General features: G+C 41.1%; 1 protein-coding gene across 1 annotated transcript in view; it reads right to left on the bottom strand.

Moving 5' to 3' along the window:
* Window positions 1-1,041: 1,041 nt before the first annotated feature.
* The window catches only part of PCOLCE2 (procollagen C-endopeptidase enhancer 2), a 41,395-nt gene continuing 20,461 nt past the window's right edge, over window positions 1,042-21,975 (bottom strand). Inside the window, 4 exon segments of the mRNA XM_050966013.1 lie at window positions 1,042-1,603; window positions 3,395-3,562; window positions 7,208-7,291; window positions 14,037-14,188. Coding sequence (XP_050821970.1) covers window positions 1,473-1,603; window positions 3,395-3,562; window positions 7,208-7,291; window positions 14,037-14,188 — 535 coding nt within the window. The 3' untranslated portion in view covers window positions 1,042-1,472.

A 21,975-nucleotide genomic window follows, 5' to 3' on the forward strand; every position in this document is an offset into this window, starting at 1 on the left:
TTCTGTACAATCCCTAGTATAACAGGATGTCAATCTCTGTTGGCGTCTTTAGGCACTACCATAATGCAAACAGTGGTGGGGAGGGAAACATTTTAGAAACATGATTTTCAAATTGGTGTCTCTTTAAGGATTCTCTCTTTTTATTTGGTTATGTTTAAAGTCACCTTTTTAATCTGAGGATCCAAGGGATGAACTGACCTCTCGACAGTATTTATTGTAAAGGATGATAATTTCTTAAGCACCCAAGGAAGCCTGAGCTTCTATTACCACATACAATTTGTCAGTGACAAAGTTCAGGCTTTGTGTAGTTGTAGAACCAGAAATAACAGTTTGTCTGCCTTCCACAGACCTGTTGTTCAGTTCCTCCATTATGTTTCAGTGAAATCTACATTCCTCCATCTACTTTAACTTGAGTTTTTATTTCAGAATAAGGATCAGACAAGATGTAACGGACAGAACTGACAGCAGTAACTGGCGTTATATCACAAGCATCTCCCTGCCAGTCATCTCCTTTCCTTCATGTATAAAGGCTGATGATGTGGGAATACTGTCTAACAGAAAATGAATCACTCTTACTTCATAGCACTTCTTTCTTCCACATCAGCCTATGGGGACAGCTATACTACCCTTTGCATTCCCAGTACTAAGCTGAATGTCATTCTGAATCTTGGTCTCCCATTCTATGAAAGACAAAAGCATACTGTTTGCAGGTGTAGTTCAGTGGGCCTGGACTGGTTTCTAGCCCTTACCTATGTAGTGAAGGCTAACAATATCACTTGGCTTTTATTTGTGAAATACTGAAAAATAAAATAATGTAGATAAAACATCACTAGATAAAAGCATTGTATTGTAGTAGTTTCAGATTTTTTAAAGCCCTAATCCAATTCCCATTGACTTTCATGTAAATGCTATATGAAAGTGTGGTGCCACTCTTGCTATGCCAGTCCCAGAGCATCACAAGCATGTAAATGATCAGAGATTTCCTATTTTTAGCATGCCCCACTAAATACATGGAGAATTTGATAATTCCTTGATGTATCATGAGGTTTTAAAATATTTTATTAAGCATAGATAATAATGCAAGAACCCATATAATAAAACAACTTTAGAAGAAAAAGCTAAGTTAAAATGAATTACTATAAATATTGCACTTATTCTTATTTTATATCAGCACATAACTCATTCCTAAAAAAATCGTTCTGAGAGAAGTATAAATTAACAGCTTCAAAGGAGTCAGAATTTGGTATGCTTCAGATCAGATGGTTATGCTGCAATCTTGCAGTTTAAAATTAGGGATCTATTCTCCTCTATATATTTATGTAATTGACAGTGCCAGTTACATGGTTATATGTAAGGGACAGTAGACTGACAAGATCTTTTTGGTTATGGTCAATTTTATCTTCCTGATTTTTTACTGTATGAAAATTGTTCCTCACAAAGAGATGACAGAATGCAAGTACAGGATTCACATTTTAACATCGTTTGTTTTTCAAAGTGTTCAGGATCTTTTGGTTCTTAGTCTTGAAACTCATGATAAAGTTGTTGGGCAGGACTTTACCTCTGCCATCTTCTTCCAGCTGACCCATGATGATGTAGTTTAGACCTACAGAAAGGAAGGTGACGTAAGACAAATCTCTTTCTAAACATCACTTGGAAAGAATAGTTCCACTCTTGTTTCCACAGGTAGTGCTGCATACATTGCATACAAGGTGCATCCCCCACTTTCTGTTAAAAAGTAAGTTTTGGCTACAAGTTGGGCAATCTGTCCTCTGAAAACAACCTTATGTAATTTAAGTCCTAACTCAGCTAGTTTGATTCTTACTTAGAGAAGAATGTGTCTCATCCAGTTTAAATGTGTCTAATAAGCTCATATACATTGACAGATATGATTTTAGAAGCCAGTTGTCACAAGTATCCTCCAGTCCCAGGGCCACAGCGCGGACCCACGTGCTGGGGCTTCCCCTGCTGTCTCCTGCACTTCTGCGGGGGACCAGGGTTGGGGCACTGGGGCTTCTCCCTCCCCACCCGCCCGGCACTTCGGGGTTGGGCATGGGAGCTTCTTCTGCAGCCCCACAGCTTCTGCCAGGAACGGGTGTGGGGTGCTTGGGCTTCCCCCATGCAGGAGCTTCTGACGGGGTTGGAGGCTGCTGGGGGGGCTTCCCCTATCCTGCAGCTTGTGCCAGGGATGTTGCTGCTGCGGAGTGGAGTTGGGGCATGGGGGCTTTCCCTTGCCTGATGGCTGGAGCTCTGGGCTTCCACCTCTGATGGCGGACTTTTTCTGGGGCCCCGCCAGTTGGTGAGGGCCCCCGGGCATGGTCCCGTAGCTAATCCACCACTGTGTTTGTTTATAGGGAATCAGTTTGCTTCATCAAGGACATTTGTTATATCTCCCAGATATCCTGATTCCAGGCAGCAAAAGATAAAAGCAAAAATTAATTTCTGACTAGGATTTCTTCTTAGGTGCTGGCCATTTTGGATACTTGTTGAAAATACCAGTGGCATACTGAGTGTTTTGCTTTATACTCTGGTTAAATTATTCTGATATTTCCTGTTCTGGTTCCATTTTTGGTTTCTTTGTTGCTTTTTACTACAGCTTACTCCGAAGGCAGGGTTGAGGTCTGTTCTCAATTTCTTGTTACTATGAAACCTTGTCTAAGCATTTCTTATAATGATACACTTGCCAACTTGATTACATTTTATTGGCTGGTGCCTTGGTTGACATACTTGATACAGAATTTTGTTTGGTACAGCTGTAGTGATGTTAGTTGATATCGAGTGGGTTTGTTACTATTAGACTGCCTGTAGTTGAGATAGGGAGGTATTAGGTAAATCAGTACAGAACAGCTATGGAGGAGGAGAGGTCATCGTGCTTTCAAATGTGCTCTTGGTTGTCATATTGAGTACTCTTAGGTTTAACCTGTTCGCATTTTCCCTATCTAAATAACTGCATGTGAAAACAGGCTCCCAAATACCGAAATCCAGTTAAGCTTTATTTGGGAACACCAAATCTAGTTAAGCTAAATCTAGTTAAGCTTTATTTGGGAACACCAAAACAAGTTCCTGTTGATTTTATTAAAATCATATAATGATACTGAACCACTGAATCAATGAAGCTGTAAGAATTGTTTCACCTACAATATGTATCGGATTTAAAGTCTATATCGAGGTTTTTACAATTAAGTAGATGTTTATCTATGAAGTCTGTCATTTGGATCAAGTGATTCTGAAAACAACTGTAAAAATGCATTATACCATTAGATAGTTTTTTCTTGAAATTAATAATTCTGATACATTAGCTGACTAATTAAAATTGTTAGTAGAGCTATGAAAATGGAAGCCATGGTGAGCAAAGTTTTACAGAAACCTAAATCAGTTATTTGTCTCGTTTACTTACCTCTCCTGATGAGAGGGCACTGCTTACAAACAACAACGATCTTGGCACTCATATTCTTGCCTGCTTGCTGGATTGCTAAATTTCCTTCCTTATATACATTTATGATTGATATTGTTGCATGTAAGCTACCGCCCCGCGGGACCGCTGTGATAACAGTTCCTGTTATTACTAGAAGAAAGAATATATTAGTTTTCAGTATCATGTTTATTCTTATAGAAGGTTAAATTTTTTGATCTGTCAGTCTTGATGGATGCCCCTTTAACTCTTGCTTATTTCTACAGGGTAAGAAGGTAACAGAAATACATTATCAGCCACCAAAATGAGAGCTGCAACATTGCAAAAAGCCCAGCACCTCGAATGGGTCACGCATTATAGGTAAAGTTTGGTGATCATATTGAGGTCTGTCAAAAATTGAACTGTTTCCAGAAAACACCAACAATCTGGAAATCCAGTTCTAAGTTTTGATACTTAAACTCTATTATGTTAGTTATTTTTTTTAAGAAGGGACCCACCACCATATCATCTAGTCTGACTTCCTGTGTATCACAGGAGGTCAGACTTTATTAACTCTTATTTTTTCTTTCTGATTTTTAAAACAGTTGGAAATTCTTACTCATTATTATTTAATTATCTTACACTGGGCTCCTGCATCGCCCATATCTCTTTTTTGAGAAGGAAGAGGCACCACTAAGCTCACATGCCCAATAAAAAATATTTGACCTGATTTTTCAGAGATGCTGAACGCCCACAGATCCCATTGATGTCAACAGAACTTGTGGGTATGTAGGATCTCTGAGAAACAGAAAATCAAACCTGTTTATAGTATATTTATAGTAAGAACCTCCCACCTGCTGTTTGAATTGTGAGGCTGCTAGGCTGCACAAAACACCTACACTTTCCTTTAGAAGTTGAACTGCAAAGCAAGAAAAACGTGCCTTTTTACTTACTCTTTAAGCTACATAAAGACAACCTCTAAAGTTTAGTACACTCTTTCGGATGATTTTTCCCCTTTCTCACCCAATAGAAATATCAGGTCTTGTCATCCCTGTTTTTGCTCGAGAGCTCTTTGGAGGACTGGAGAAATGGAATGGGATAGTGACATGACAATAGGCTGAAAGCAGAACTGCAGTTTTCTTCAGTGTCAAAAGGCAATGGTGCATTTTAGGGCCTGACTCTGATCTCATACTGTTTTTATATTTATGGAACTCCACTGACTTTAGTAATTCACAGACTGCCACTTAAATTTAAACCTACATAAAGTCACTATCCTAACTCTAGTATTCTAATCCTCTGAAGAGCCCTCAGCAAGAAGGAGACATGACCTAATATTCCTAATGTAAAGAAACAAGCAGAAGCAAACTTTAGGCCGTAATTATGAAAGGAACAATAAATGGTACAACTATTTTTCTCCTTTGCAGTTCACCTTCGAATGAGCTCAAATAGATCCTGAATTATCTAGTACATGCTGACTGAATAGTTTAAACATTGGTGTAACCAACAGTTCAGATCAAACATTTGTGAAATGATGTATTGTTTTAATTTAGAACTTCTTGCAGTTATATGTGGTGGAAGTCTCATCACAATAGCACTATAGATATTACATTAATGGAGACTAAGAAAACATACTTCTAAAAGATCAGCTACCAAATATTACAGGTATGCAATACATATAAAAAAAGAAATTGCTCTTATTTTCCAAGGGTGTCAAAGCCAGCAAAATGTAAAACTTCTGCATTAATTCAAACCCTAGATCATATATACAAACATTTCAGAAATCTTACTCTTACTTTAAAGAGGAACAAACTTCAAGGCATCAGAAGCTGGGTGAAGTATTAAAAGCTGTTCACTTGCCCTACGGTATAGAAGGAAAGTGCCTTGCATTGTGTCACTCAATGGCCAAAAAAGCCTTGACCCAGATCATGGGCTGTGATCAAGTTGTTGGCACGGCTCAATAAAGGGAGCAAACATCATGGCTTAAGGCCATTTTCAGGTCCCTCTGAGCGTGAGCCAATCTGCATTGAGGGCAAATTAGAGAGAGCTGAAGGCTTCTCTAATTTGCACTAGCAGCCACCTCTCTATGTTGGCAGACAGGAAGAGAAGTTGCATAAGACATTACGTTATGGCCTTATGCTATCTAAGGATCCACCTGTGAGGGGATTTTTCCAGGGCCCTCAAAACTGCTGTCTTTAGGGCTGTTTTGCTATGGTGAAGTGGCACAAAGTTGCACCTAGTGTACTAGAGGAAAGACGATTAGCAATATGCTCACTGGATTAGTTTGAAAGGCTACTGTGGGCAACGTTCTTTGGCAGAGAGGATGGTGGCCACAACATGAGGTTTCAATAGCAGTAGAAGGGAGTGAGATTTAAAAAGAGGCTTCCAACAGTAACATGGGGGGAATCACCTTGGGAGGTAACTAAACAAAGTCACTGATTGATCGTACTGTGCAAATACGTTAAAACACCATTTACCATATATACTCGATCATAAGCTGGATTGTTTATAAGACGACTGCCCCCCAAGATGGATAAGTAAAAATGGAAAAATTTTTATAGCTCATTCATAAGCCGCCCCTATAATTCAGGTGTCAGCAAACTTTGGCTCCTGGGCCATCAGGATAAGCTGCAGGTGGGCCGAGATGGTTTGTTTACTCCTAGCGTCCACAGGCACAGAGGTAAATCTAAGTAAACAAAGTGTCCCGGTACCCCAGCTGCTTACTGTGACAGACCAGGACAGCAACTGGTGGGGAAATTTTTTGGGGGGAGAAGAAGCTAGGAGTCAGGGGAGTAACCCCTGTGACCACCCCCCACATGATCCCATCCCTAGCCTGGGACCCCCACACTCTCCTCATCCCATCCCTTCCCACCTTATCTGAGGAGGGCCAGGGGAGGATGTCTCTGACCTGGCTAGAGCTGCTCTGGCAGGCTGGGCAGCATGGCCACAGCCTGCTCTGGCGGGCCAGACCAGGTGGCGCGGCTACAGCATGTTTCAGTGGGCTGGGCCGGGTGGCAAAGCCACAGCGTGCTCCGGAGCGGGCTGGGTGGTGTGGCCACAGCCTGCTCTGGGGGGCGGGGCCGAGCGGCATGGCTGCAGTTGCTTCGGAGGCTGGGGGGAGAGCAGCGTGGCCAGAAGTGGAGAGACTCTGGCCTTGCCTCTTCCTTTCTGTCTCTGCTAGCTGTGCTGCCTCTCCTTGCTCCCTCTGTTGGGGGGAGGGGGTGTGTCCCACCTCTCCCTCTCTATACCTGTTCATAAGCCGACACCCTTCTTTGGTGTTTCCCTTTTTTACTAAAAAAATTCGGCTTATGAATGAGTATATATGGTAATCACCAGTGATTTATATCTGAATAAGAAAAGTATGGCTCATAAACTTTCACAGCTTCTCCATATTTCGCCTTAGTCAAAATATTTTTTTTAATAACCTATCTACAAACTGAATTATGGAATAGCGAGTAATGCAAGTACGTACAGAAAACATATCGTGAATTAAAGATATACAGGCTGTTCCAGCAGGACAGCATGCCAACACAGTACCTGAATCGACACTTTCATATAGCAACAGTTCACCTTCTGTGTAGTCATTTGTGTTTAGACTGAGAAAGTATGTTTGTTTCTGATACACGTTCACTGTCTTTACTTAAAAACATCTCCAGGAATGTACTGAGTCATAGATACGTAAGGGAGAGAGAGTATGATGATATGAAAACATTTCTTTGCCTACTAATGGAAATTTACAACCACATTCTCTGTAATTCCTCAGAGACTAAACACATAGCCCCAAGTCACTAATTATAAAGAAATAAACTTTGTTGTTCTTACCAAAGTTACTTGAACAGTAATTGCTCTCAAGAGTCCCATTCCTTCTACATTTTTGCTGGCAGAGGGCAACTGTAGGTTTCAAAGCTTTTTTTCATAGGACAAAAAAGTAAATGAGTAAAATTGATATTGAGTGTATTTAAACATTCTAAATAATATTTTCAAGATTCTTCCTGGCGTTTTCAATCTGCAAAACTAGATTTGGGATTCTAAGGGATGAAATGCCTCAAGATGATTTCAATAGTCATCTTCTTTCAACTTCCTCACCCAATCTTTATTGGACCTTTTTTATTATATACATGTTGTCTTCACGTATCTGTTTTAATGGCCATATTAACTGAACAGAATTGAAAACGCCTTGTACAATCCAGAATGCATACTATAAATGTAGAGATTTCAGCTGCTCACTTGGTTTGTGAGGTTACATAACCGCACACAATAAATTGTCAGGGGTACAACTAAAACCTGTCTATAAGGCATCCATTTTTTAGGAAATATTTGGTGGCAAAGTCATAAAATATGCAAGTGCCGCCTTAATTAATCTCTGTTGTGTCTATGCATTCAAGTATAAATGTTAAGTGATGGGTGTGTGTTGGAGTAAATAGGGATGCCAAGATGGCATTAAAAATGGCAGCTTTATTGCTAAATAGTCTTAATTTTGTGGGTTTACAACTCATCACTGTTCATGTTCTTTTAATGCAACTTTTTCTTTTTTTATTTATAGTAACAGTTTGCAATAACATTTATATTTGACAATATAATGTGATCTGAAACGTGCATTCAAAATATCTCCTTGTCTTCTTACCCACTGCCATGCTGTCTTAACAGTATACTTCAGCAGGAGCGCCGCCAGCTTTTTTGGCACGCTAGGCAGCGGAAGGTCCCGCCCCTGAAATGGCGCCCCCGACAGAGGTGGTAGATGGTCCCGCCCCCGAAATACTGCTGACGACTGGGGCGGTCACCACCCCCCAAATGTTAGCGCCCTAGGTGACCATCTAGGTCGCCTAATGGGTTGCGCCAGCCCTCTACTTCAGACAGAAAAGATAATCTTGCAGTTAAAGTACTGCACTGCGACTCAGGTGATCTGGGTTCAATTTCCTAGCTCTGCCGATATCCTGTGCGACCTTGGAGAAGTCACTTAATCCTTCTGTGCCTCAGTTACCCATCTGTAAAACAGTACTTCCTTTCTCCCTCTTTGTTCCTTTTGTCTATTTAGAGAGTATGCATGAAATGCTTATTAATGACTGGGTGAATGCATCACAAAATATTTTGTCAACTATGATTTAGTGTGCATTCATGATACTTCAGGGTATACTAGTGAGTGAGTATATGTAGAACGGCCATACCGGGTCAGACCAAAGGTCCATCTAGCCCAGTATCTGTCTATCGATAGTGGCCAATGCCTGGTGCCCCAGAGGGACTGAAGCTAACAGGCAATGATCAAGTGATCTCTCTCCTGCCATCCATCTCCATCCTCTGATGAACAGAGGCTAGGGACGCCATTCTTTACCCTTCTTGGCTAATAGCCATTTATGGACTTAGCCGCCATGAATTTATCCAGTTCTCTTTTAAACACTGTTATAGTCCCAGCCTTCACAACCTCCTCAGGTAAGGAGTTCCACAAGTTGACTGTGCGCTGTGTGAAGAAGAACGTCCTTTTATTTGTTTTAAACCTGCTACCTATTAATTTCATTTGGTGACCCTAGTTCTTGTATTCTGGGAATAAGTAAATAACTTTTCCTTATCCACTTTCTCTACATCACTCATGATTTTATATACCTCTATCATATCCCCCCTTAGTCTCCTCTTTTCCAAGCTGAAGAGTCCTAGCCTCTTTAATCTTTCCTCATATGGGACCCTCTCCAAACTCCTAATCATTTTAGTTGCCCTTTTCTGAACCTTTTCCAGTGTTAGAATATCTTTTTTGAGGTGAGGAGACCACATCTGTACACAGTATTCGAGATGTGGGCGTACCATGGATTTATATAAGGGCGATAAGATATTCTCTGTCTTATTCTCTATCCCCTTTTTAATGATTCCTAACATCCTGTTCGCTTTTTTGACCATCTCTGTGCACTGCGTGGACATCTTCAAAGAACTATCCACTATGACTCCAAGATCTTTTTCCTGACTCGTTGTAGCTAAATTAGCCCCCATCATATTGTATGTATAGTTGGGGTTATTTTTTTCCAATGTGCATTACTTTACATTTATCCACATTAAATTTCATTTGCCATTTTGTTGCCCAATCACTTAGTTTTGTGAGATCTTTTTGAAGTTCTTCACAATCTGCTTTGGTCTTAACTATCTTGAGTAGTTTAATATCATCTGCAAACTTTGCCACCTCACTATTTACCCCTTTCTCCAGATGATTTATGAATAAATTGAATAGGATTGGTCCTAGGACTGACCCCTGGGGAACACCACTAGTTACCCCTCTCCATTCTGAGAATTTACCATTAATTCCTACCCTTTGTTCCCTGTCTTTTAACCAGTTCTCAATCCATGAAAGGACCTTCCCTTTTATCCCATGACACCTTAATTTACGTAAGAGCCTTCGGTGAGGGACCTTGTCAAAGGCTTTCTGGAAATCTAAGTACACTATGTCCACTGGATCCCCCTTGTCCACATGTTTGACCCCTTCAAAGAACTCTAATAGATTAGTAAGACACAATTTCCCTTTACAGAAACCATGTTGACTATTGCTCAACCGTTTGTTTTTCTATGTGTCTGACAATTTTATTCTTTACTATTGTTTAGACTAATTTGCCTGGTACCGACGTTAGACATACCGGTCTGTAATTGCTGGGATCACCTCTAGAGCCCTTTTTAAATATTGGCGTTACATTAGCTAACTTCCAGTCATTGGGTACCGAAGCCGATTTAAAGGACAGGTTACAAACGTTAGTTAATAGTTCCGCAACTTCACATTTGAGTTCTTTCAGAACTCTTGGGTGAATGCCATCTGGTCCCGGTGACTTGTTAATGTTGAGTAGTACTGTATATTTTGTAAAAATAATAAAATCTGGTTGATGCGAGACCTCACTACAGCGTATGAGAAGTGGGAAGATGCTTGTGTGGATGAGAAATATTGCAATTTAGGAAAGCATGAACTGGAGAGGGTCTGGATGTAGTTATTTAAACCTTTAATTGGTATCAATTTTATCTGTAGCTATACTGTAAGCAACATGATTTGACCTATACAGTGAAATTTAAAAAAAAATCTCATAATGAAGCATTATGTGAAACATTTAATTGATAGTCACTGACCTACTTTTAATTCTTTGAAGACTTCATGGTTTTTCAGTATTCTGCCATTTTTCCTAATAACAATGGTACTGTAAATGTATATAACTAAACATGATGGTTAATGGAAGTGCCTGCTAAAAGTTAGGCAGTCACTAATGGTTTAACAAGTCTAATGCAAGGATGAACTATTTTGATTTGCAAGAGAATAAATGCTTGTTATTACTAAGGCTTCTGTTGCCAACAAAATATCCACAATGTTTCTCCACATGCTATTCAGTAATTCACCAAAAGTTTAAACTGTGGATGGTTGGTTTTGGTCATACAGGTCTAAGCCAGGGAGACAAGATCACAAATTGAGAGTTCTTCCTGTTTGTCTCTTCCCAACAAGCTCTCCTTTGTGGTCAACTCTGCGTCTGCTACATACTCGGTGAGATCACTAGTGGACTGGTTTTATTTTTAACATCAATGGTGCCACAAGGACTGGTTTAAAAAGCTTAGAACAAATTAATAAAGCTTACAAAAAAAAAGTTACCAAAATAGATGAATGGGCCCCTTGATGTAAACAGTTGAATCTTGGACAGCTGAGAAGTTTAGGGACTGGCAAATATGGGAAGTAACAACTTAAAATAGAGAACTTTATGTTGAGGAAGAACTCCATTAGTTATTACTAGGGTTTCCTCCACTGTCATATCAAAATTATCTTTTATAGTTCATTATTTTGATTTTTAAAATGTTTTTCTCCCAAAGACTATTTAACAGCTTTTCATTATATATTTTCAGCATCACATCTCTGACAACCCTTCTGAAGTCTTTCTTATCATGACAATTTGATCTGTTTTAAGTACAAATCAACCTATGTACTGTAAAAAACATCATAAATAATTTGTGCGAATGCTGCTGTTATATATTTAATCTCTCAAATTCAGGATATGAAGATTGCAAGCATTAAGCCCTTCAGAATCCCAGCAATGAGGTGATTTTGGCGAAGCATATGGGAAACTTCCCACTGATCTTAAACTCCCTGTCTATATCAGGGGTCGTCAACCTACGGCACGTGTGCCATCTTTGGCATGTAAGCCAATTTTGCCTGGCATGCAGCTGCCAGCCGGGGTCCCGGCTGCTGGCCCTGCTCAGCGTTTGGCCGGCTGAGTGAACGGAACCCCAGGCCGGCAGAGGCTGAGTGGGACCAGTGGCCGGGACCCCAGACCGGCGGCAGGCATGCCCCCGGCTCCCCCCTCACCGTGTCCGGGTTCTGCAGCTCCCGGGACTGTGAGCCACTGGGGCGCAGGGCCCTGAGCCTGCTGTGGGAGGAGTGGCGGCGGCGGCGGCTCACACTCCCAAGAGCTGCAGAGCTTGAGCGCGGTGAGGGGGGAACCAGGGGCACGCCTTCCACTGGTCTGGGGTCCTGGCCCCTGGCCCCACTCAGCCTCTGCCGGCCTGGGGTTCCGTTCACTCAGCCGCCCGCATGCATCCGTTGCAGGAGCCCCCCTGGTGGGGGCACCGGGATGCAGCCCAGGCAGGCACGCCCCCCGGCTCCCACCTCACCGCACTTGGGTTCTGCGGCTCCCAGACGTGTGAGCTGCCATTGCCCCTCTCGCAGCTCCCCCCTCCCGCTGCCTCAGCACTCCACGTGGAGTTTTGCCTCCACGTGGAGCCAGCATCTGACTGGCATGGGCCTGGTAAGGGGAGTCCCAGGGGCAGTCAGGGAGCAGGGGGAGGGTTGGATGGGTTGGGAGTTCTGGGGGTCCTGTCAGTGGGCGGGGAGTGGTTGGATGGGGTGTGGGAGTCCCGGGGATCTGTCAGGGGGCGGGGATGTGGATAAGGGTTGGGCAGTCAGGACAGGTAGGAGGTAAGATCCTAAGGGGGCAGTTAGGCTGTGTGGGGGTCTCAGGAGAGGGCAGCCGGGACAAGGAGCAGGGAGGCTTAGGTAGGGGGTGGGGTTCTGCAGGGCAGGGGTTCCAGAAGGGGGCAGTCAGGGGACAAGGAGCAGGGGGTTGGGGGTTCTGACCAGGGCAATTGGGGTGGGAAGTGGGAGGGAGTGGATGGGGGCGGGGCTAGGGCAGGGCTCTCTGCTCCTTTTTGATTGTTGAAATATGGTAACCCTAGGCGAGGGGGAGCTGGGGGACGCATGGGGGCTGGTGCCCACATGCATCCACTGAAGCCTGCAGGGGCACCGGGCTGCAGTCTGGAGAGGAGGGGTGGGGGGGTGCAGCTGCTCCCCACTAGTGGTGCTGCTGCCGCCTTTGCAAGGCTGCTGCCCCCCGCACCATGCCAGCTCCTCCATGGCTGGGGCTCGCTGCTCCCGTAAGTGGGACGCTCTGGCTCTCTGATGCCTCCGGAAGGTGGCTCCTCCCTGCCGAGCTGCTGCAGTGGCCCAAGCCCAGCAAAGCCAGTGAGTGGACTCAGAGCAGGGGCTACCTGGGTGGGGTGGGTAGGGCTCACAGTGGGGCTGTGCACCCTCCAGGGGATCTCGGGGGCGGGGAGGGGGGAACCTGGTCTGGGGAGCAGCCCCCGGGCATGGCTGGCCCCTGGGGTCTATAAAGGCTCGTTGGGATTTGCCCCTCAATGAACTGATGTTGGAGGTGGGGTGAGGGGGGCAAGGTGGAAGTTTCGCCTAGGGAGCAAAATATCCTTGCACCGGTCCTGCCCCAGGGGGTGCGTGCACCCCAGGTTAAGAACCACTGAACTAAACTGCTAAGATCTGCATTTTAATTTAATTTTAAATGAAGCTTCTTAAACATTTTTAAAAACTTGTTTACTTTACATACAACAATAGTTTATAGACTTATAGAGAGAGACCTTCTAAAAGCATTACAATGTATTACCAGCACGCAAAACCTTAAATAAGAGTGAATAAATGAAGACTTGGCACACCACTTCTGAAAGGTTGCTGACCCCTGGTCTATATTTAGGCAAGTATAAAAGGGATGCTCTCATTTTTTAGTATTGCATATTTCTTTTACAAAACACCGCCACAATCTTTTGCACACACCTAACCCAAAAGATAAAACATTGCTGTGATGTTCCCAGTAGGGTGTAATGAGAATTCAGCTGGCGTCTGCACCATTTGTTAGATCTCACCAACTGGACAAACAGAGACAAGTACGGTCAATTTTTACATACAAACTCATCCTGAAACGATTTCATGGTTTCCTCAGAAGTCTAAACCGAAACAATTTTCAGAAGAGTAACCAGAATTTTATTTAGCATAAACAAGAAATCAGTCCTACATTGCACTATGTGAGTGCCATGGTGAAAGTTACTTATTAGCTAACTGCCAGAAAAATGAGCAAATGTAGGAAATGCTACTTCAGACTTTCTGAGCTAACATTTTTCTCACCTGTGACAGTTACAGGCACAGGAAACTCTAGACTGGAGGAGTTTTCTTTAATGATGTTAAATGGATTCTAGTGACTCCCCTGGGTACATTAATTTTCATCCACTCCCCTCAACATTTTTAATACAAACAAACCACAAAACCAAGTTCTGCTTTTTCACACGTTTTTTACTACAGTTTCCCTTCATCTTTCCTTTTCCTGGAGTGAATTCTTCTTCAATATAAAATAAAACCAGTACAACTTACTTGCTGTTGCAGGGGGAGTGGTCGTAGCTGGAGCTGTGGTTGTGGGTAACTTTTTGGCTCTGAATTTATAGTGACCAATAAAGCCATCAGCAGTTAAACTTAAATCAGACAAGAACTGAATGAGCAACTCGTTTCGTTCGGATATAATGGGCCTGAAACAGAAGAAAAGACTTTGGTTGTATGCCTTTAAACCAGGAAATTTTTATAACATTCATAGCACAAAATGACTAAATACTTAGCAGTGGATCTCAAAGCAGGAAAGCAGCATTATCCCCATTTTACAGACAGGGAAACCGAGGCACAGAGGTGATGAAAGTTGCCCAAAGTCACCCTGCAGGCCAATGGCACTGGCAGAAATAGAACCCAGGTCTGAGTCACAGTCCTGCACTCTATCCATTAGGCCATAGTGTTTCGAAGAGCTACAGTATTATTTTCAGTAGGTGACAGTAATTTTCATTGTTATGGGAAACTGTTTTCAGGAGACTCACTCAAGCAAACTTTAACTGGAAATATATATACAAAAGCAGTTCAATATACCAGTCACTGTTTGAAAGGCAAATTATTCTATCAGTTAGGCCTCATCCTGCGAAGATTTATGCACATGTTACTTTATGCACATGACTAGTGCCATTCCCTTCACACTGACACTCTGCTAACAAATATTCTGAAGATATGACTTCACGGGGACTACTCTTGAGCGTAATGTTAAGCATGTGTATAAGTGATACCGAAATAGGGGCCTTACACCCATGCAGCACCTTTGGTTTCAAAGGGGCTGCTTAGGATGGGGAGAAGAATAAATCAAGGCTAATTACAACTCATTTTTTGGTAGTGTTTGCTCGCCTTTCAGATACTCATGCTTGGATGAGAGATAAGTGCATCACCCAGCTCTTTCTGTTTTATCATACAATTAATCATAAATCCTATATTTTTAAGACTGATCTCAAAATGAATGTTAAATTCAGCTTTGACTTCATAGCAGCACCATGAAAAAAGAGTAATAATGACTAATGAAAAGGAGGGAAACATTTCAAAAGTCCTTGGTAACTGGCTAATATGGGGAAAAGTCTTTTTTTCAAACTCATATGAAAAATCTACTATTCATTTTTGAAAGGATGGAGAAATTGAATTCAATATTGGATTCTGAAACTCCTGGAAAAGTAGAACAGTAAGTAAAGGAAAAGTTCAGGTATTATTGCCTTCTATGGGTTTAGCTTTTTTTCAATAATTGGGTATATACCCCCAAATCTCAGCACAGCTAACTGAGTTTTGTTGTGGAGTTTAAATGTAATGTATAAATTTAATACATATTATTGCGGATACCTCCGTTAAATAGTTATCATTTCATCAATAATGTTTGTATAGCACCTACCACAGTGGGACCCCAATGCTGATTACCTCAGGGTACTACTGTAATTCAATAAGAACTTCTGTCACTATGTTTTTTGCTGCCACAGCCGATCCTGTCATGTACTGGGTGGCAGCAGTGCATTCTCCTTTCCCCTCTCCTACTTCTTTTGCACTTTTTGGAGACATCCATTTGATTTTCATTAATAATTGTTAATATGCATTTTACATACAAAAGAAGGGTCACAAGGGAAGAGTAGGAATGGGAAAGACAATAGAAACAAAAAGAAAAATATTCTTACGAGAGGAAGAAGAGAAGAAATGGATTTAAAAAGAAATTCTTATAAAATTATTCTGTCTGCCTCTCTACCATTCAACAAATCTGATAGATGTTTGTTTTTTTCATAAGCCTTAAGTGGCTCTTCTTAATATTCCTAATTAGACCCTTAAAATAAAACCTGTGAATATTTCCATTTTTGGCTGATATTCCACAAGTGAAATATGACTTCAGTTAATTGTTGGTTTAAGACACACACTCTCTCTCTCCCTCTCTTTCTGGTTATTTGGAATTCTGCATCAAAGAGCTGATTCTGGAGTTGCACAGAATTTGCTCTTTTGCCACAAAGTTGGCACGCACCAGTGAAATTACAAGAACCTTGAGTATTCACTATGTAAAAGCTAGCAGTAAAAATAAACATCTGAGGGATATTAGACCTATCTATGCACATCACGTCATCATCTTATTTGAATTACATTAATACTGCACAGGTGATACTAGTTACTTATAACAAGATTACACTTCTGGCTAGCAGGAGAAGAATCTTTTCAACTGTATTAGCTTAACTGCCTAGGGACACTGTTGCTATTGTTTGTACTAGACTTTGCTACTTACTGGGAATGTTTAAAAAAAGTTATGATTACTGAAAAAGATCCTATTAAATTGCAGGTTTTCAGTATAATCTTGATTTATAGTATGGTATAGTGATTTGTAAGACATAATCAGGTGCAAGGTTATAGTGAATTGCTCACCTAGAGTGCCCTATGAGGTAGAAAGTAAAATGTCTGCAAACACATGAAGAGTGCATGGATCCAATACAAATGTACTCCTGAAGTGCATCAGTTCTGTTACAGTGGTTTTATGTTATTTGTAACAATTGGTTAATGAGCTCTATCTTGTGTAATTATTGAAGGCAGCCTCAAAATGTAACCCCTCTTTCATAAAGCTAATATTTTCATTACTGTTCTTTGAGTCTATTCACTTCCTGCACTTTCAGTGCTCCATAGCACCTGGCTTTTCATTAGAGGAGCAGGGGACATAATACATTGTTATAAATGTGTCCATCAGAAACACCAATTGTGACAGTTGCAGTCTATATGGTTTTATAAAATATGCTAATCAGTGAATATAATGTAACTGGAATATGCTTCATACAAAAGGTCTCTTGTAAGGTATCATTACAAAGCTTATAATCTATTGAGTGTGATCATTTGTATAAATGTACCACTCTTGTATCTGAAACTAGAAATATGAAATATAACTCTGAGGGCCTATTATAATTATGCAAAGTGTGGGCCATTAATGGTGGTCTGGAATCTTGATGACTCCCATTAACCAGGACAATTGTCTGCAGATGGGTGTGTTTTACCTGTAAGTCTTCCTGTATACATGTGTGCTGACAAGTGGGCAATGAAGTTTTGCAGTGACGTGATCATGTCATCTGAACTGGAATCCATCTTTAACCTGGTGTCTTTCCATTGAGAAGGAGGCAGTAGAAACCCAGAGAGGGACAAAGGATTCTCGCCTTATGCAAAAGATATATAAAGGGGTGGAACAGAACAAAGAGTGGAGAGGTGCCATCATGAAGAATCCCCTAGCTACCACCTGAACTGGAACAAGAGCTGTACAGGGGAAAGAATTGTGCCCAGGCCTGGAAGAGGTCCAGTCTGAGGAAAAAACTTACTGAAGCATTTCTGAGGGTGAGATTATCTGTATTCAGTTTGATTAGACATAGATTTGCACATTTTATTTTATTTTGCTTGGTGACTTACTTTGTTCTGTCTGTTACTATTTGGAACTACTTAAATCCTACTTTCTGTATTTAATAAAATCACTTTTTACTTATTAATTAATTCAGAGTATGTATTAATACCTGGGGGAGGCAAACAACTGTGCATAGCTCTCTGTCAGTGTTATAGAGGGCGCACAATTTGAGTTTACCCTGTATAAGGTTTATACAGGGTAAAATGGATTTATTTGGGTTTAGACCTCATTGGGAGTTGGGCACCTGAGTGTTAAAGACAGGAACATTTCTGTTAGCTGCTTTAAGGTAAACCTGCAGCTTTGGGGCAAGTAACTCCAACCCTGGATCTGTGTTGGAGCAGACGGGAGTGTCTGATTCAGCAAGACAGGGTGCTGGGGTTCCAAGCTGGCAGGGAAGGCAGGAACAGAGGTAGTCTTTGCACATCGGGTGGCAGCTCCCAAGAGACTGTGATCCAGTCTCTCTCAGCAGCTTCTCTTTCTAATTCAGTTATTTTTTGCTTTTCCAGCAATCAAAGATCTGCTAGATTCCTTTCATGCTCAAGTTGCAGTTTATTCGTTGCCTTCTGCACTCTAATTTTTCTGCATCTTCTATAGCCTCAGGTAAGGGCTGCGCTCTTGCCCCCTGATCACTGGCCATTAACAGATCTTGATTTGTAGCTTTCTTTCTAAAGATTATCCTCTTTTCTGAACACAAATCTTCCAAGGCTTTTTCACCATGGCCTTCATATGCTCTTTGCTCACCTATTGCAACTGCAGTTTAACCAACCAAGCTCTCAATTCCAAAATTCAAATTTGGATAGCGTGGGGTTCTGACCCAAAGCTTAACCGACCCGGTTCTGTGGATTCTAGCATGACTACACCTCTGTAACTCAGCAAAGTATGCAGGGACTTGCCCATGTGACTCCAGACTCCATTTTGCTGTAATTTTCCACAGTAAGATCAAAGAGGTGTTCTTATACCTGGAAAAGACTATAAAAGCCTGATGCCTCATCTCCATCTGGTCTTCAATCCTGCTTCTTACCTCTGGAGGGACTTTGCTACAAATGGAAGCTCGACACAAAGGACCGAATGACCCATCCCAGCTGTGGATGTACTCCAGAGACTTGATTTGAACCTGCAGTTTATTCTCTCTCTTCTACAAGCCTGAACCAAGACTTTGACATTACTGTATCTCTCCTCTATATCTTTTTCCTTTTATGAATAAACCTTTAGATTTTAGATTCTAAAGGACTGGCAACAGCATGATTTGTGGGTAAGATCTGATTTGTATATTGACTTGGGTCTGGGGCTTGGTCCTTTGGGATTGAGAGAACCCTTTTTCTTTTACTGGAGTATTGGTTTTCATAACCATTTGTCCTCATAAGGAGTGGCACTGATGGTGATACTAGGAAACTGGAGTGTTTAAGGGAATTGCTTGTGTGACTTGTGGTTAGCCAGTGGGTTGAGACCAAAGTCCTCTTTGTCTGGGTAGTTTGGTTTGCCTTTGGTTTGGAAAAACCCCAGCCTTTGGCTGTAACAGCCCTGTTTTAAGCAATTTGTCCTGAACTGGCACTCTCAGTTGGGTCTCGTCAGAACCAGCATTGTTACAGTGGCGTAGTCGGCAGGATCTGTGCACAGCTGATTGCTTTGATGTACTGGTGGCTGGAGAACAGATAAAGGGGTTACAGGTTTGTTATTTTCTGTTTGCTTATTTTGGGTAAGGGAAGTAGGGACAGAAAAGGAAGCAAAATATATAAAATTGAAGATCAGAAGAAGCTAGAACTATACAAGTTGCTAGAACTATACAAGTAGTCACCAAGGGTCCTCAAAGCACTTAAAAATATTAATGGAGACTCACATTACCCTGTAAGGTACATACTGTGTCACTTTATAGATAGAGAAATGAAGGGTTAAGAGGAGGATCATATTAATTTTCACTGAGGTGAACAGGAGTTGAATCAGGCCCCAGGTAGCTAGGTCAAGGACATAGGAATGACCAAGGCACAAAAACAAAGCAAGATTATTAACCCTCAGTCCCCTGCTCTAATTGCTACAAAGTTCTTCGCATTTATTTATAGCATAAAATCATTGTCACTGAGCTATTGCAACGCAACAATCCATTTTTGTTTTCACATAAAGTTATAAGATGTAACTTGCAGGAACAGAGCAGTATCATTATGAATACCAGGGAAACTTTCTGCTGTCCAATTACAGCCAAACCTGATCCCTTTGCACCACCTGAGCAACATGAAGGGTTTGGATCATAATGGAGAACCTGGTCCAGCATGTGCAAAGCTCTTTGTTATCAACATCAGGCACTTTTTATATTACCACTGTTTTTAGTTTTGCTACAATGATGGACCTTTGACCATACGGCTGACAAAATGTCTTTGGTCTCAGAAAGTTAAATTAAAGCCCCAAACTCTAGACATGGAGCCAATCCTAGTGGTTGGAGAAAAATAAAGTTAACCAAATATGCAGGATGAAATCCTAGCTCCATTGAAATCAATGACAAAACTCCCAATCATTTCAACAGGGCCAAGATTTTACCGTTGATTCCTGGTACTGCCAGGCAACTAATGAATTGTAACTACAGTAACTGTCAGAAGACATCTTAACTCCGGAATTTTAGACACACAGGTCACTCATGTATGTGGCTTCTGCCTGGGGAAGTGAAAAATGGAAGGGAAAAAAGATTAGAAGAGACTTCCTTTTCACTGATCCCTGGGACTAACAGACCTTTACTTCTAAGGAAACTTGATTTTGTTAAATTTCTTTTTTATTATTCTAATTCCAAAACATTACATGTGGGGGAAAGAACATCCCACTGTTCTGTTTTGGAATTATTACAAACGATTAAATTTTTAATTTAGAAAGGTCTTTTTCAAAATAAGTCTAATAACAGTAGTTACTAACTGAGCTGTATTGAAGGACAATTCACAAACAAAACTGTCTTTTTGTATGGACCCACCGAAAACCTATTCTAATGAAGGTATAGTATAAATAATCATAAAGGACAATTTGTCTCAGTCCATCAAACTTTTCATTTGAAAGAGTTGTTGTATAAAGAAATATTTCCTCTTGATAACTCAACTAGTAACCATTCTCAGGCGTAAGACTCCCTTCAAATAATACAGACTTTTGTTTGTTTTTTTTTAAAGCTTGTATTTCTTGAAACAAAATGCAACATGGCATCTCTTGAAATAGTTCAGCATCAAGAAGCCACACTATAGCGGAAGAGAGATACTTAAATTACTAACCTCACGTAGAAACTTTACACATTTTCTAGAATAATTAAGACCTACTACTGCCAGCTTTAAAGACCTGATTATATAATTACAGTGCCATTGGTTGGCTTTTTTCAGGCTGAGTGCACTTAACTCCAGACAACTCCTCATTAGAGCTGTATTTTTAGAGGCTTTTCTCAGGGAGCTCTGATAGTTATGCAGTAAAGAATTTTTCACAGTTTCTGGGTTTTAGTTCTGGCAGTAATATAACTACATATGAGACTTATAGTAAGAATGAGATATGTATGCATCATGTTAATATCTCAGAGCAGAAGAAAATCAATCATGCATCACATTTTGACAATATATGAATGTTGATTTAGAAAATATTATTAAATGTAAATGGCAAAACTAAGAATCCATAAACATCAGCCCCTTGCTGATATATATTAACTAATGAATGTTGTGAGGAAAAAAAATAATAATTACTGTCATACTTCAAAATAGACCATGCGCTAACCCTCAAGTTGTCCCAAATGCGTATAGACAATATTCTATCATATTCATTTGACTAGCAAGATGAAAAAGTTCTGGTAGTTTAAGGATCAATAAACTCAGGCAACCCATTTGTGAGTTCATCATTTGAATTCAATATGTAAATTAATTGGAGCAGAAGCACATTCTCTCTTTGCCTTATGTTTTTCGGGTTCATCCTAGGCCGTGGGATTGTGCCATTGATGTCTGAGTCCTCTGATGTTAACATGCATCACTGCAGATAGTGCTACATAATGTAGCCCTTGCATGAACACAAGGCCTAATGCAGCAAGAGTACAACCATAGGCACTAACTGAAGGGAAGGTGAGCAGTGGTCCCAGAGAATGAGACAAGGCTGAAGAGAAAATTACCATAATTAAGGTGGTTAATAGTGAATACAGAATTAGGTAGCAGCTGCTCAAAATGTGATGGTGGAATCAGGTAGCTGAGGTCTACAGCAGACTTACAGGATCCTAAAATAAAGACTTCACGTGTTTGTAATGGAAAAATTTGGGGGCATCTGAGGCACAAATGCCCCACTTCATGTAATTTTTGGAATGGGCTTTGTGCATTACCATGGAAAGAGCATTGATATAGAATGCTACAGAACCCATAACAGAGATTAATTGAGATCATACAAATACCATATTTAAACCTTGGACTTGTGCTTCAGTACACAGAGTGAAAGAAACTAAATATTACTATGAACTATCTTTGGAAATAATGTTTTCCAATAGAATATTGTTACAGGGCATACTGGCCTTTTAAGGGCAGGCCTGTACATCCCTGCTCCAAGTAGAATTCAAGGAGG

This window comes from Gopherus flavomarginatus, chromosome 8, assembly GCF_025201925.1.
Source record: "Gopherus flavomarginatus isolate rGopFla2 chromosome 8, rGopFla2.mat.asm, whole genome shotgun sequence".
In the NCBI taxonomy this organism is placed as follows: Eukaryota; Metazoa; Chordata; order Testudines; family Testudinidae; genus Gopherus; species Gopherus flavomarginatus.